The sequence below is a fragment of the Macaca mulatta genome, chromosome 2, assembly GCF_049350105.2.
Source record: "Macaca mulatta isolate MMU2019108-1 chromosome 2, T2T-MMU8v2.0, whole genome shotgun sequence".
Taxonomy (NCBI): Eukaryota; Metazoa; Chordata; class Mammalia; order Primates; family Cercopithecidae; genus Macaca; species Macaca mulatta.
In genome coordinates this window covers 162,472,246-162,490,000 of record NC_133407.1, presented here as the reverse complement: position 1 = coordinate 162,490,000, position 17,755 = coordinate 162,472,246, and the positions used below count along the sequence as shown (strand labels likewise).

The window sequence follows — 17,755 nt, the reverse complement described above, 5'->3', positions numbered from 1 at the left end:
AATTTACTTCCATGTGTTATAAACCCCACAATACATTGTTATTGATTTTGCTTTAGTCAATTATCCTTTAAAGAAATGAGAAAAGTCTTTAATATTACTTTTCATATTTAACATTTTTGTTGCTCTTCATTATATAGTGGAGATCCATATTTCCATCTGGAATCATTTTTTTCTAAGACTTCCCTTATTATTTTTGTAATCCATTTATGTGAGTGACGAATTCCTTCAGCTTTTGTTTTTTTGCAAAAATTCTTTTTCCACCACTTGAAAGATGTATTTGCTGGGTATACAATTTTAGGTTGACATTATTTTTATTTCTTACTGTAAAGATGCCACTCCATTATCTTTTGGTTTGTATAATTTCATTTAATTTTTTAAAATGATTTCATCATTTTAATTTTTACATGTAAGAAATATGCTTTTTTATCTGCCAGCTTTTAACATTTTCTTTTCATTATTAGTTGTCTTCAGTAATATGATTATGATGCCTTTTTATTTTTCTTCATTCTTATTCTGCTTGGGATCTTTAAGTTTCTATTATCTGCAGGCTTATTACTGTCTTCAAATTTTGTCTATCATTTATCTAAATTGGCTATCATTTTTTCAAATATGTTTTCTGTTCTTCTTCTTTTATGAAACTCTAATTATGGAGTTTTGTTTTTTAAATTTTTAAAAATCTCATTTCATTTTAGCTAATTTCTATTATTTCTTCAGGTTCACTTAGTCTGGGATGTTGTAAACAAAAATACTATAAATTGGGTAGCTTATAAACAACAGAAATTTATTTCTCACAGTTCTGAAGGCTGAGAAGTCTAATATCAAGGCACCAGTAGATCTGATGTCTGCTGAGAAGCTGTTCCTTATAGATAGTACCTTCTAAATTCATCATCACATAATGGAAGGGGTGAGGCAGCTCTCTAGGGCCTCTTTCAAAGGGCCCTAATTTTATCCATGAGAGCTCCATTTTCATGACTTAGTCACCTTCCAAAGTTCCCACCTCTTAATACAATCACCTTGGGGGTTAAGTTTTAACATATTAATTTTGGGAAAACACAAACATTCAGAGGATAGCATTCTCTATTCTTTTCTAGTGTAATGTCTAATGTGTGGATAATGTTTAAATTTCATATACATTTATCTCTCTGAGGCTTTTTTATGTCTTCCATTCCTTCCTTGGTCACATTCATGTTTTCCTCAACCTTCTTGATTATCTGTAATATTCTTTTAAAGGCACGTTCAATATTTTTCATCTGCTAGTTTTATCATCTCTTTCATTTCTAGATATGTTTCTATTGAGTTATTTTTTCCTCTGGTTATCATATTTTCCTGATTCTTTATATGCCTGCTACTTTTTATATACTGGATATTGTGAATTTTACATTTTTGGTGGTATTTTTGCCTTTTTTCAGTAGTGTTCAATTTTTTCCTGGAACGAAATTAAGTTACTTAGAATCTGTAGCTAATTTGTCTCACTACTGAAGTGACGCTCCTAGATCTGATGTTCCATGTATTAGATCTCTGCAGTTTCGTTGGTAGTAACATAAAATATTCTTAGCCTTTTGTGAGCTCTGGGAATTGTTCTGCCTTATCTTTTTGGTAGCTCTTTTATAGGCCCTGAGTAGCTTCTACACATGGATGCACAGATTAGTACACAGCCAAAGTCTCAAGGATATCTGTCTGCAAATCTCTGGTATTCTGTCCCTGTGCAGTTTATTTTGCCTTATTAGTTCTAGCTATTTTTGCAGCCTCAGTCTCTCATCTCGACCTCCTCAACTAGATGAGACCATCAACCTCTCTATGAGTTCTAGTTTCCTGTACCCAAGCCTGGGAACTATCTTCAGTCACTAACACAGAACATTTGTGAAATGTATTACCTTGGTTGCTATCCTTCTCTCATCTTCTTCTATGTTGCCTGTTGACCAATATGTGAAAACTGTTGTTTAATATGTTTTTGTCCAATTTTCTAGTAATTTAAAATAGGAGGTTAAATCTAGTCTCTTTTCCGACTTTCTGACAACTACTGCCTGATTTCTCCAGCCCTAAGCTATAACTTCTCAGTATTTTTATTTTTAATTCCAATACAAAAATAATTATTTATGGTATATAGAAGGTCATGCATCCTAGTTGCCTACATTTTTTCAGTCATTATTGCATTTAGAAACTCTGTCATGTCTGTAAGCAGAAGTAATTTGCTATATTTTAACATAAAAAGTTTAAAGATACTAACTTGTTATAACTGGTAACATGTATAATATTGCATTTACTTATAATATTAAGATCAATTCTTTTTGCATGGAAAAATTTCAACATACTTTAAAAATAATTTTCTGACTTGGTACTCATAAAAGCTCTGTGAACCAGATAAATATAGAAGTGTAATTATCACTATAAAGAAGCTAAGGCCAAGCAAGATTCATTAATTTTTCTCAAAGTCACGTATCCTATAAGTGATAGAGATGAGAATTAAACCCAGATCTGACCAGTATAACAATACTTTTTTTAACTTTCCAAAGTTTGTCTTACTGGAAGATGTAGAGCTCTATGTGAATTAGCAAAACATCTAGTATAGGTAGAAGTGTTGTTTTTGTTGTGTTTTAACTTGTGTGATGTAGTGGAAAAAACCATTTTAAGAATAAGCAGATGGTTTGTAAACATGATTCAATCTAAATAATAATACAACATGGAATGTATATAAAACAAGCAAAACAACATTCATATAACTAGTGTTTATTTAATTTACAAAGCAAAAATACAGACAGAATTGTTAAGCTAGAGGACATATTGTAAATGGAGAAAAATGAGAGTTAATGTATGCCTAATGGTTAAGACAATCAAAATGCCTACTTAGAAGAGCTGTCTTTTTTAAATTTCTCAGGAGATTTAGTTAAGTAATTAATCAAATGGTCTTTATCTTTTGAAAGGGGCACATAATAAAGAGCACAAAAGTAAGAAAATTTAACTTTTTATATCTCCTCATTTCGTCAATACCTTTGATATATGAAGTTAATTTTTATTTTTCTCTCTTTCAAAAGATAATTAATTCAGAGTCTAGTAATTATAATTTTATTTGAAAAAGGCATCTAATTACATATGTAAGCATCTTTAGCTAGTGACATTTCTTGACCTCTCCCCCTTGCATAGCAAAAAGGTTTTGTGTGATTCTTCTGTGAAAACATAAGGTCTAGTTAAAGAGCGGATTGGGTAATCATGACTTACATGATAAAACTGCTGGCAAAATATAATTGCCAATCATCCTTTTTTTGGAGTAAATTGTATGCCTATTATATGAAGGCAGTTTATCTGTCAGAAAGGCAAGGCATCCTTCTTGACTTTACACAAATCACTGCCCAACTTCCCCAACCCTAAGACATTACTTTTCAATAATCCTATGATCGATTTGAAGATAAAAATAATCATGCTTGTTGTGATACATTCTAGTTGCATTTTTTTTTCTCTCTCTCTTAGAGTTGCATTTGGGAACTGCAATGGGTTGGCTGTGGTGGATTTTATACAGAAGACAGTACTGTTAAGCATGGGGACCATTGACCTATATAGATCAAGTGACTTATACCAGAGACAACCACGGTCTCCTCGAAAAAACAAACAGTTCATTGCAGGTAGGAGATAAAACAAGATGAGTTATGAACTTGATTTGTTCATCTATGTTCTTACTTTTAGATTTCTTGTCTTTCTTCTGTGATACTATTCTAATGCATGGCAAAATAAAATCAACATAATTTACAAAATCACGTAAGCAAAATAAATTGGGCAGAAGCATTGTGAGAACCTTTGACAGGGTTAGGGGTGTGTAAGTTTAAACTTTAATTTCCTGTTGAAGTTAAGAAGCATCTCAAGTTTCTTAGGTTTAATTCCTAAAAAAACAGAAAATAAGAAGCTATTAAATGTAAAAATGCTACAAAAATTAGGGCTCTGTAGTTGAAAAAACTGCTTGCAATGGTTGTGTTAAACAGGTTGACTTCTAAAATATCTAGCCCCTTTAAAAAGATAGTTTTAGGTCATTCACTACTTTTAATTTTTTTAATTAATTCCATAGTGTAGCTGACACCTTTCCTTGTTGGATGATGACCTTCCTGGAGGTATTTTCACGATTCAGTAAACATTTTTCATTAAAATTTTTAAAGTACTATGACAGATGGCATTTTTTTTTTGGCAAGATCAACAAATTGATGTATTTAACTGTAAAAGAAAATAAACTTAAGGTTAATTAGGATTTAATGCCAAACTTTGATATGCCAATTATCCAAAGTTTTACTGAAATTTTAGTATATATCCAAATAGTTGGCTTTGGAAACACTGCCAAAGTTTTGCATATTTTCTGTCCGTTGACAGTCCGGTTGGTAAAAAAAAAAAAAAAAAATTAGGCCAAAAGGTTGAGATGAAAATGCTTCTATAATATTAAGTGTTATTTTAGACAATCCTTTAAAATCTTCTACTTTGGGCCAGATATGGTGGCTCATGCCTGTAATTCCAGTACTTTGGAAGGCTGAGGTGAGAGGATTTCTTGAGGCCAGGAATTCAAGACCAGTCTAGGTAACACAGTGTGACCCCATCTCTAATAATAACAATAATGATAATAATAACTTTTAAAATTTTTTAAATAAGTAAAATAAAATTTCTACATATATTATTTAAAATAATCTATTGAATATTGATTACATTACTAAATATAACCATAGGAAAATATTTTATAATAAAAAATAAAAAGGGTATATGATGGTAGGTGTTATTTTCCAAATAGCAGGCATGTCAAATTTAACATCCAAATGTGATAATAAATGAATTTCCTTTTTGGACTAATGAAAATTGTTATACTGAAACTCTTCTTGTTATCCTTTCTTTTGCAAAACTCAATCATTTCCAAGTTACCAGTTTAGACCTTTTTGAGGGGCGCAAAATTTCTCTTTCAGAAACCAAGGGTTTTTAGTGAGGAATCTCAAATTTTAGCAATATTTTAGGAGAGCTAGAAATTTCAAATTCTAGAGATTTTGCCTCTATCACTACCAGATTTTGAAAGGAAGACAAAATAAAAAGCAATTGTACATTCACATAACATAAGGTTTCCTCATGATTGGGAAAGACAAGTTTGAAGTTGATGGACTCTAGGGTAGAAAGGTGTTGGGGGCAGTAGGCTATTTATAATTAAAAATTTAGTTCCTCAGTCACAATAACCATGTTTCAGGTGTTCAGTTTGCAATGCTAAAAGCACCAATATAATCAGAAAAGCTGTGAATCCTATGATAACATCTAAATCACTTGCTGGATATACACAGTGGGGCAAAAAAAGTATATATTTTGACAAAGGTAATGCAATTGTTATTTAATTTAAATTAAACTGCTTGAACCTTAACAGTTACTACTAGAGCTTAGAACATTGATGACTTTAAAATCAGGAAAATCTGTGAAGTTATAAACTCAGTTTGAGTTTAGTGTACAAGATAACAAAATCAGAACTCACTTTATATTATAACAATGAAATATTAAAGACTGAAATCTTTAGCTTTCTTTTTAATTGTGGAAGGATTAAAGACAATCATTTTTATATTAGTGAAATAATTTATACATATTAGTTACAAGCCAAATAATTGTATTTTGTAAAAACATGTAAGGAAAATATGCCATCTACTTTTATAAGACATTTAAATAAGATATAAATATTTATAAATATTTTTATATTAAATATTTAAATAAAGATTAAAATTATTACCACATTCTCATCATTCATCTATCACCTCTTACTTTATAATTGATTTATTTTATTAATATCTCTTCTCTAATTTAATTACCTAATCTTGCTGCAATTTCTTCATCTTGGCTGTTCTAGATTCTGGTATGATATCACTTCCTTTCACTTTAGACTTTTTTTCTCTTTCTTCTGCCTGCTGCTGATGCTGGTGTTCTGGCATGTTCCAAAGACAACTTTTGCATGCGTGGCCTGTCTAACTTTTATCCTGATTTAACGAAACGGATCCGTACTTCCTATCAGAGTAAGTTATATAAAGGTTAGGCAAATAGCCTTTTTAAGTCATAATGCTTGAGTTAAATCCATACATCAGTGCTCAGTAATGTGTTTCTTTTTTCTTTTTTTTTTTTTTGAGATGGAGTCTCGCGCTGTCACCCAGGCTGGAGTGCAGTGGCCGGATCTCAGCTCACTGCAAGCTCCGCCTCCCGGGTTCACGCCATTCTCCTGCCTCAGCCTCCCGAGTAGCTGGGGCTACAGGCGTCCGCCACCTCGCACGGCTAGTTTTTTGTATTTTTTTTTTAGTAGAGACGGGGTTTCACCATGTTAACCAGGATGGTCTCGATCTCCTGACCTCGTGATCTGCCCGTCTCGGCCTCCCAAAGTGCTGGGATTACAGGCTTGAGCCACCGCGCCCCGCCCAGTAATGTGTTTCTTAAAACACATTCAGCATGCATGCAAATTTTTGTTTTGTTATGGTGTGCAACCTGATAATTTTCATAAAAATTATTATAGAAATATTTCAATCCATTATTGTCCTGTACCCATTCAATCATACCCATTGTTTTTGTGTTTATTTCAAACCATGCAGACCATGTCCTGCTATTCCAACAGTCACTGTCTTTTATTTTGAGAAAGAAGAGCTATGATGCCCTGTAAATAATAAAACTTATTACTGATACCAGTATCAGTAATAAGTCAATGCTTTCTTCTTTTGGCAGCCTTATGCTTTGGCCATTTTATAGTACTATTCTAACCAGGGACTAACCATTTGCTTCTTTTAAATAATTATATCCCTTGAAGATAACGAAGTATTCCTGATTTCTGATTATTTTTATTAAAATATACAAACACATATTTCTATGGTGATTTAAGGCACCCAAACATTATAAAGTAGGATAATTAAGGTAAAAAGTAAATGAGTAAATAAGATCAACATTTACCATGGTAGCAAACACAGATCCGAAGTTGTCTAGAGTAAGCAATTATAAAAACTGGTATAGAAAGGATGAAGAGTGAGAGTGTGTGTGACTGGAGGTACAGATGACACTAGTGATGTTATGGGTAAATATTTATTGACATAAAAAAAGTTTATCATATGTTAATATATTCTGTTAAAAAGCAGGCTGCTTTACAATATGTAAAAAAAATGGCCTTAGAGTTGTGTAACATATACATTTTATACACACACTCACACATATATGTTGTTTGTAACCTGAATTTCTTCAGACCTCACCAGTTCATAGATACTAATGGAATCTTATCAGTAACATAACCTAAAACTTAACTGGTTTATGCCCTTAGCTTACATAAGTCAGTCTCTGTGAAATCCTCAAAATGTTCCTGGGAGTGTCCAGAAGTTGAGTAATTTTTGCTCATAAATATTCTCTAGTTTTCTACTCTAGCAGAGCACCCCCTTTTAGGAATTCTTCCCACTCTCTCTGTTCCTGTTGCCATGTGTGAGAATATTGGTATCTATGTTGGCTTCTGCTGCTCCTAAAACAGAAGCTTATTTGATACTATGATAACTATGGTATTTCTTGACATCTGAAAATTGTATGAAATTTCAGTTTCTGTAATAAAGTTTTATTGGGACATAGTCACAATTATTCATTTATATATTGTCCTTCAGTGCTTTCACACTACAATGGCAGAGTTGAGTAGCTGCAGCAGAAACTATATGGCCACAAGGCCTGAAATGTTTACTGTCCTATTCTTTACATTAAAAATTTGCTGATTCCTGCTCTGTGCCATTTTTTCACACCCATCCTCTGCACCACATAAAGGATTTCAGCCAAAACTTTTCTGTAAATAGTCTCAGCATGGTTTAATACACATATTCAGACTTCAGAATCCCAGTTTAGCCTTCTGAAGGTAGGATCTCCTACATTGTGTGTGTGTGTGTGTGTGTGTGTGTGTGTGTGTGTGTGTGTGTAGAGACAGAAAAGTTTCTGGAACAACACTTTGTGGATTTTATAGACTTCTTTTAGCTTTACAATATATTCTGATTTTTCTGTAATAAACTTGTAATTATTTTATGGTAAGAAGCTAAATTGGAGACTGAAGATCAGGAGCAGAAACGGGCTCTTAGATCATCAGGATCCAATAGTATCAGCCGTGATGTAAAGTTTTAAAAAGTTCTGAGAAATCTCAATAATATATTTTCTTATATTTCTTATATTTCCTTCAGAATTTTTTTTAAAAACCTTCATTCAGGATCCTCTAAAGTATAATTTCTATCAACATCTTCAAATGGATTTTCCACTATTCTCCTCTTAAGCCAAATTTTTGTATCTTACTACCATTATGATTTACTCATATTATTCCCTCTCTGAAAACGCCCTACTAAAAGTTTACTTTCTATAGTAAGCCTTTCCTACCACCATCAGAGCCCCGTTGTGCCAATTCCTTTATTTAAACGCTTCCAGTGTCCAGGTTTGTACACAGTACAGGCTTGCTTGAACCATTTAGTTGACATTTAGCCTGGATTCATTTGTATGGCTCCTTACTTTTATACTTATGCTCTACCTTTCCAAATGCATGACAAGAATCTCAAGATCATATCTAAAATTCTTTATATTCTCTACATCTAGCAAAAGTCATAAGATCTGTAAGTAAATGATGATGTCAGTAGGATAGACAGAGCATGGCAGCAGGCATTTTTTCTCTCACATGAACTACCAGGGAACTTTTCAAATCTGACAAATGAGAGAAGAACTAGGTACTGAGTTCACCAGAATTTTTTTTTTTTTTTTTTGGATTTCAATAAAATTAGAAACTTTTATTTTCAAAATATACTACTATAAGAGTAAAAATACTAGTCATGTGGTCATATAGGTAATATTTACAATACATGAAATCAACCGTGGAATTACACGTTAATAAATAACAAGTACTTCCAGATCAATAAGACAATTCAACAGAGTAAAAGGCAATACTACTGTTAGTGTTTTTTCTTGGTATCTCCCTGCACCAACTGAAGTTTCTGTTCTGTATGTGGGTGTGGTTGTATTTTTTAGTGCGTAGATACCAATAGTATTTTATATAACTTATGAACTGTGGCTATGAGCAACATCAAACAACACTGTTTGTCTCATCTAATGCTTTTGGCCTATATTCTACTTCCTCTGGTATTAGGTTTATTGTCTTATTGTTTTCATTTGCCTGATGTGTTTTTTCCATTCATTTGATTTAAGTTTTTGGAATGACTGTATTTTAGATGTATCTGGCATACAGCATAGATTTTGGTTTTGCTTTATAAGCCAATTTTAAAATCTTTTTATTTAATAGGTGAGTTCAGCCTATTCATGTTTATTGACAGAATGGATGTGTTTGGGTTTGGTGCTTTCATTTTTTGGTATCCTTTCAGTTTGAATTATATTTTGTTTACTGTGTTTGTCAATTTACTGTCTCCTTTTAAAAAATTATTTTGGTATTTAGAAAAGTTTGCAAGTTTGTTCTATTAATTATTTTTGTATTTGTAATTTTTATAGTCCCCAGTTCCCTAAAGTTGCTTCCTCCCACCCTAGCCTTGTATTTGTAGCATTGTACTAACTGGCTTTCATTTTTAGGGATTATCCTTTGACTCATCTATGACGTACCCCACAATTATTATCTTTCTTTTTTTTTTAAATTTATTTATTATTATTATACTTTAAGTTGTAGGGTACATGTGCATAACGTGCAGGTTTGTTACATATGTATACTTGTGCCTTGTTGGTGTGCTGCACCTATCAACTCGTCATTTACATCAGGTATAACTCCCAGTGCAATCCCTCCCCCCTCCCCCCTCCCCATGATAGGCCCCGGTGTGTGATGTTCCCCTTCCTGAGTCCAAGTGATCTCATTGTTCAGTTCCCACCTATGAATGAGAACATGCGGTGTTTGGTTTTCTGTTCTTGTGATAGTTTGCTAAGAATGATGGTTTCCAGCTGCATCCATGTCCCTACAAAGGACACAAACTCATCCTTTTTGATGGCTGCATAGTATTCCATGGTGTATATGTGCCACATTTTCTTAATCCAATCTGTCACTGATGGACATTTGGGTTGATTCCAAGTCTTTGCTATTGTGAATAGTGCCGCAATAAACATACGTGTGCATGTGTCTTTATAGCAGCATGATTTATAATCCTTTGGGTATATACCCAGTAATGGGATGGCTGGGTCATATGGTACATCTAGTTCTAGATCCTTGAGGAATCGCCATACTGTTTTCCATAATGGTTGAACTAGTTTACAATCCCACCAACAGTGTAAAAGTGTTCCTATTTCTCCACATCCTCTCCAGCACCTGTTGTTTCCTGACTTTTTAATGATCGCCATTCTAACTGGTGTGAGATGGTATCTCATTGTGGTTTTGATTTGCATTTCTCTGATGGCCAGTGATGATGAGCATTTTTTCATGTGTCTGTTGGCTGTATGAATGTCTTCTTTTGAGAAATGTCTGTTCATATCCTTTGCCCACTTTTTGATGGGGTTGTTTGTTTTTTTCTTGTAAATTTGTTTGAGTTCTTTGTAGGTTCTGGATATTAGCCCTTTGTCAGATGAGTAGATTGCAAAAATTTTCTCCCATTCTGTAGGTTGCCTGTTCACTCTGATGGTAGTTTCTTTTGCTGTGCAGAAGCTCTTTAGTTTATTGAGATCCCATTTGTCAATTTTGGCTTTTGTTGCCGTTGCTTTTGGTGTTTTAGACATGAAGTCTTTGCCCATGCCTATGTCCTGAATGGTACTACCTAGGTTTTCCTCTAGGATTTTTATGGTATTAGGTCTAACATTTAAGTCTCTAATCCATCTTGAATGAATTTTCGTATAAGGAGTAAGGAAAGGATCCAGTTTCAGCTTTCTACTTACGACTAGCCAATTTTTCCAGCACTATTTATTTAATAGGGAATCCTTTCCCCATTTCTTGTTTTTGTCAGCTTTGTCAAAGATCAGATGGCTGTAGATGTGTGGTATTATTTCTGAGGACTCTGTTCTGTTCCATTGGTCTATATCTCTGTTTTGGTACCAGTACCATGCTGTTTTGGTTACTATAGCCTTGTAGTATAGTTTGAAGTCAGGTAGCGTGATGCCTCCAGCTTTGTTCTTTTGACTTAGGATTGTCTTGGAGATGCGGGCTCTTTTTTGGTTCCATATGAACTTTAAAGCAGTTTTTTCCAATTCTGTGAAGAAACTCGTTGGTAGCTTGATGGGGATGGCATTGAATCTATAAATTACCTTGGGCAGTATGGCCATTTTCACGATATTGATTCTTCCTATCCATGAGCATGGTATGTTCTTCCATTTGTTTGTGTCCTCTTTGATTTCACTGAGCAGTGGTTTGTAGTTCTCCTTGAAGAGGTCCTTTACATCCCTTGTAAGTTGGATTCCTAGGTATTTTATTCTCTTTGAAGCTATTGTGAATGGAAGTTCATTCCTGATTTGGCTCTCTGTTTGTCTGTTACTGGTGTATAAGAATGCTTGTGATTTTTGCACATTAATTTTGTATCCTGAGACTTTGCTGAAGTTGCTTATCAGCTTAAGGAGATTTTGGGCTGAGACAATGGGGTTTTCTAAATATACAATCATGTCATCTGCAAACAGGGACAATTTGACTTCTTCTTTTCCTAACTGAATACCCTTGATTTCTTTCTCTTGCCTGATTGCCCTAGCCAGAACTTCCAACACTATGTTGAATAGGAGTGAGTTCACCAGAATTTTGCAAAAGTAATCATAATTTCTAACTAGAGACCTAACGTTTTAAGTCAGAAGTAAAATCAAGTAAGTAGAAGGACTTAAAGAAATCCTCTGTATCTCTACCAGTGAGCTCCACAGGGGCTCAGACAAGCCCTAGGATTTAAAATCAGATTTCCTAAAAGTCTTCTCTGAATGATCAATATTGTATATTATGAAAAGGGATTGATTCTTTAACCACTCAAAGGTATATCCTACAATTGCTTTTCAAAATACATTTTATGAAAATTTGACTTGAAGTTTAACTATTGGATAATACAATCTGATTATATTTCTATAGTCTCACTTTATTACAGTAGACACTGTTCAGCCTTTTCATGAATTGTTTCTTAACTTTCAGAAAAGCATATACGCATTGTTCATATTTGGGGTGATAGAACCCAGTTCCATTGATTATGTGTTCTACTCTGCTAGTCAATTTGACTCAGTGTTATATTATCTAATAGTGATTATAACCCTTTGAGGCAGATTGGTACATATTAGTATATTTCTCTACACATGAGAAAATTGAAGTTGAAAAAATGAAATTAGTCTCTCAAAGTCACACAGAATAAGTGGGACCCAAACTTATGCCTATCTGACACTAAAGTTACTCGATAGGCTTTTCACTGTATAATCTTGGATCTCTAAGTGTCTTTTTAAAAGTTTCAGGAACATTGGAAACCAAGTCCTTTATTTTATAATCAGAAAACACCTCACTTTTTGCACACTATCAATGAAATTATATCAATGACTCCTTTACTGGTCAACTTATTCCATAGGTTAGGCTCCAAGCAGCTGACCTCCCCAAATCTTTAAATTACCAATCTGCAAAACTTTCACATCATAGAATAATAAAATTTTGTAGTTGAGAGAAAACTTTCATATTTTACAGACTATGATTTTTAGAAGCAGAAAAACGCTTTGAAAAGAACAGCAGACATCTGATCAGATTTACATTGTTTACCTTTTCCATTTATTAGCTACTTCATACATTTATAATCTTAAACAAGGCATTTAATCACTCTGAGTTTCTTTCTTCTAATATATAAAGTAAAAATCACAATTTCTATCTCCCTTAGAGAGCTGTAGAACTTTTCTGGGTTAATGTTAATAAAAGTGATTCTATAAATGTTAGTTATTATAATTATTATAAAAGATGAACCAACCCACATCACAGAGAGGTTAAATAACTTCCAGAATCATAAGCAATCTGTGGAATAGTTAGGGCTAAAACTCAGGCTGCTGCCTCATTGCCTAGTAACAGTTCTACTTGTGATAATCACATAAATTTTGCTATTTAAAAACTGATATTATGCCATTTGAATTAAGGGAAGTTTGAAAAGTAAGCTTAATTTAGAGGATTGTCTACATTGCTTGTGCATCAATTTCTAGTTGTGCATTAATTTCTAGTTATGCAACAAGGGATCCTTTGGAGAGTCCCGGGCCTATTATCCCTTTCTTTTCAGAGGGCAGGGGGATGATAACAGATCCTAAAAACATCTGAAAAATAAAGAAGAAATAAAAGAAAAGGGGATGATAAGAGAACTAGCCAAGAAAGGCAAATAAGTATTTTAAAATGAACAGAAAGACAGGAATGGAGAAGTAAACAAAAAAAATTAAAGAAGGAAGGCTTAAAGAAACAAAAATCAGCAAAAATTATGGTGAACAATAAATGGGGAAAAATTCATTCATTCAAATAATATTTTATTGAGCATCTCTTGTGTCAAACATTTTTCTAGGCATTAAGTATATAGTGATGAGTGAAACAGTTATGGTCTTTTCCTTTCATTTATAATAGGTAACATACAGATAAATAAATTCATAGATAATTGAAAAAAGGTGGCAATGCAATGATAGGGAAAAATGAGATAAGGTGGACCTATTTTTGAGGGTGTTATCAGAGAATGGCCTATCTAACACGGAAACATTTAAGTGAAGTTTTGTAAGATAAGAAATAGTCAAAGCTTTAGATTCTCACTACCAACCAAGATAGAAAGATAGAGTAACAGGTACCAGATTTAACCTCCTACCTGAAAACCCCACACCCATTCCCCCAAAATAGACAAAATAAATGAAAACAATGGTTTTTAAGACACAGGATATCAAACAATGAAAAAAACGTGATGGGACAGATGGGAAACCTAACAATCATACCCATTTACTAATCTCAACATAATTTCTGGACGTAGCAAAGGGAGGGGAAGCCCAGGAGGAAACCACTGAGCTTTTTAAGCTGGGAGATGAAGATGAGAAACCAGAGGAACTAAAGCATCTGCAGCTCACAAAAGAATTTCAGAGAGCTACAGTGTTTCCTCCTAGAGCAAAATGCTGATCAACGTATACATATGATGCAGCTATCCAGGAACAGGAAAAGAGCCATCTGAAAGGATTAAAGGAAACAATGCCCAACACTCAAATAAAGGAAATACTGCCATTCCCACTACCCCAACTAGAAAAAGTTTTTAACTCACATCTACTTCTATTTAACATTGTACTGGAAATTTTAGACAGTGTTGTCAAGCAAGAATAAGAAATAAAAGTTATCTAGATTGGAAAGGAAGAAGAAGGTAAATGGTTTTGTTCACAGAAAACATGATTGTCTATGAAGAAAACTTAATGAAATCTGCCAAAAACAGCTACTAGAACTAACACTGTGAGTTTAACAATGTGCAGGATATAAGGTTAATATACAAAATTCCATTGTATTTCTATATGCATACAACAATCTGAAATTGAACTTTAAAATTACCATTTACAATATCATCAAAAATAAGAAGTACTTAGCCATAAATGAGACAACAGATATGAAAGACCCACACATGGAAAACCAGAAAACATTGCTGAGAAAAGTTAAGAAGACTTAAATAAATAGTTACACCAAGTTTATGTCTCACAAAACTCAATTTTATTAAGATGGCAGTTCACTCCAAATTGATTTGTAGTTTCATTGCTAGATCCCAATAAAAATCCAGCAGATGTTCTTGTAGGAACGACAAACTGATTCTAAAGTTCATACAGAAATTCAAAGGATTTAGAGTAGCCAAAACAGCTTTTAAAAAGAATCTCTTCTTGCATTAGTTAACTTAGAATAATGGCCTCCAGCTCTATTCATGTTGCTGCAGATTACATGATTTCATTCTTTTTTATGGCTGTGTAGTGTTCCATGGTGTATATGTACCACATTTTCTTAATCCAGTCTACTGTTGATGGGCATTTGGATTGATTCCATGTTTTTGCCATTGTGGATAGTGCTGCAGTAAACATATGCACGCATGTGTTTTTATGGTAAACCACAAGTTATATTTCTTTGGGTATATACATAATAGTGGGATTGCTGGGTTGAGTGATAATTTTGTTTTAAGTTCTTTGAGAAATTGCCATACTGATTTCCCCAATGGCTGAACTAATATACACTCTTACCAACAGTGTGTAGCATTATCTTTTATCCACAGTCTCTCCAACATCTGTTATTTTTTGACTTTGTAATAATGGACATTCTGACTGGTGTGAGATGGATCTCACTGTGGTTTTGATTTCCATTTCTCTAATGATTGGAGGTGTTGAGCATTTTTCAGATGCTTGTTGGCTGCATGTATATCTTCTTTAGAAAGGTGTCTATTTATGTCCTTTGCCTACTCTTTAATGAAATCAGTTTTTTTTGTGTTACAAATTTGTTTACATTTCTTATAGATTCTGAGTATTAAACCTTTGTTGAATGCATAATTTGCAAATATTTTCTCCTATCCAAAATGTTGTCTGTGTACTCTGTTGATAGTTTTTATAGCTGTGCACAAGCTGTTTAGTTTGATTAGGTCCCATTTGTCAATTTTTGTTTTTGTTGTAATTGCTTTTGGCATCTTCATCACGAAATCTTTGTCAGGTCCTATGTCACATGGACATAAAGAAGTGAACAACAGACACTGGGGCCTACTTGAGGGTGGAGTATGAGAGCAGGGAGAGGATTTTAAAAATACCTATCAGTTACTATACTTATTACTGGCTGACTAAATAATCTGGACACCAAATTCCCACAACATGCAGTTCACCAACCAAGTATCTGTTCTCTTCAAGAGACTCGCCCAATACATAAGGACTCACATAAAATTAAGGTAATGGAGTAGAAAAACACATTCCATGCAAATGGACACCAAAAATGAGCTGGAGTAGTTATTCTTATATCAGACAAAACAGACTTTAAAGCAACAATAGTTTAAAAAGACAAGAAATGACATTAAACAATGATAAAAGGACTAGTCCAACAGGAAAATATCACAATTCTAGATTTATATGCATCTAACACTGGAGCTCCCAAATTTATAAAACAATTACTACTAGACCTAAGAAATGAGATAGATAGCAACACAATAATAGTGGGGTACTTCAGTGCTCCACTGACAGCACTAGACAGATCATCAAGACAGAAAGTCAACAAAGAAACAATGGACTTAAACTATACCCTAGAATAAATGGACTTAACAGATATTTATAGAACATTCTACCCAACAACTGCAGAATATATGTTCTATTTGTGAGCACATGGAAGATTAACCGCGATAGACTATATGATAGGCCACAAAACAAGTCTCAATAAATTTTTAAAAGTCAAAATTATATCAAGTACTCTCTCAGACCACAGTGGAATAAAATTCACACAGTGGAATCAACTCCAAAAGGAACCCTCAAAACCCTGCAAATACATAGAAATTAAATAATCTGCCCCTGAATGATAGTTGGGTCAATAATGAAATCAAGATGGAACTTTAAAAATTCTTTGAACTGAATGATAATAGTGACACAACCTATCAAAACCTCTGGGATACAGCAAAAGCAGTGCTAAGAGGAGAGTTCATAGCATTAAATGCCTACATCAAAAAGTCTGAAAGAGCACAAATAGACAATCTAAGGTCACACCTCAAGGAACTAGAGAAACAAGAACAAACCCAAACCCAGCAGAAAAAAAGAAATATCAAAGATCAGAACAGAACTAAATGAAATTGAAACAAACAAAAAATACAAAAGAGAAATGAATCAAAAGGTGGTTCTTTGAAAAGATGAACAAAATTGACAGAACATTAGTGAGATTAACCAAGGAAAGAAGAGAGAAGATCCAAATAAACTCAATTAGAAACAAAAGGGAAATATTACAACCAATACAATAGAAATACAAAAGGTCATTCAAGACTACTATCATCACCTTTATGCACACAAACTAGAAAACCTAGAGAAGATGGATAAATTCCTGGAAATATACAACCCTCCTAGATTAAACCAAGAAGAAATAGAAACTCTGAACCAACCAATAACAAGCAGTGAGATTGAAACGGTAATTTTAAAAATTGTCAACAAAAGAAAGTCCAGGACCAGATGGATTCACAGCTGAATTCTATCAGACATTCAAAAAAGAATTGGTACCAATCCCATTGAAAATATTTGAAACTATTCCAAAAGATAGAGAAAGAGGGAATCCTCCCCCAAATCATTCTATGAAGCCAATATCACCCTAATACCAAAACCAAGAAAGGATATAACAAAAAAAGAAAACTACAGACTGATATCCCTGATGAATGTAGGTGCAAAAATCCTCAACAAAATACTAGCTAACCAAATCTAATAGCATATCAAGAAGATGATCTACCACAATCAAGTGGGTTTCATACCAGGGATGCAGGGATGGTTTAACATACACAAGTCAATAAATGTGGTATATCACATAAACAAAATTTAAAATCATATGATCATGTCAATAGATGCAGAAAAAGCATTTGATAAAATTCATTATCACTTTATGATTAAAACCCTCAGCAAAATCAGCATAGAAGGAAAACAACTAAGGGTAATAAAAGCCATCTATGACAAATTTACAGCCAACATTATACAGAATGGGGGAAAGCTGAAAACATTTCTCCTGAGAATTAGAAAAGAACAAAGATGCCCACTTTCACCACTTCTAGTCAACACAGTACTGGAAGTCTTAGCTACAACAACCAGACAAAAGAAATAAATAAAGGTCATACAAATCAGTAAAGAGGAAATCCAGCTGTCGCTGTTTGCCAATGATATG

General features: G+C 33.5%; 1 protein-coding gene across 2 annotated transcripts in view; it reads left to right on the top strand.

The window, feature by feature from the left end:
• The window catches only part of STXBP5L (syntaxin binding protein 5L), a 488,800-nt gene that overhangs the window by 353,711 nt on the left and 117,334 nt on the right, over positions 1-17,755 (top strand). The window contains exons 19-20 of one of the 2 annotated variants that reach the window (XM_015129965.3): positions 3,466-3,617; positions 5,934-6,005. In XM_015129965.3, coding sequence (XP_014985451.2) covers positions 3,466-3,617; positions 5,934-6,005 — 224 coding nt within the window. The remainder of the gene's footprint in view (positions 1-3,465; positions 3,618-5,933; positions 6,006-17,755) is intronic. The other variant, XM_015129967.3, reaches the window with a different exon arrangement.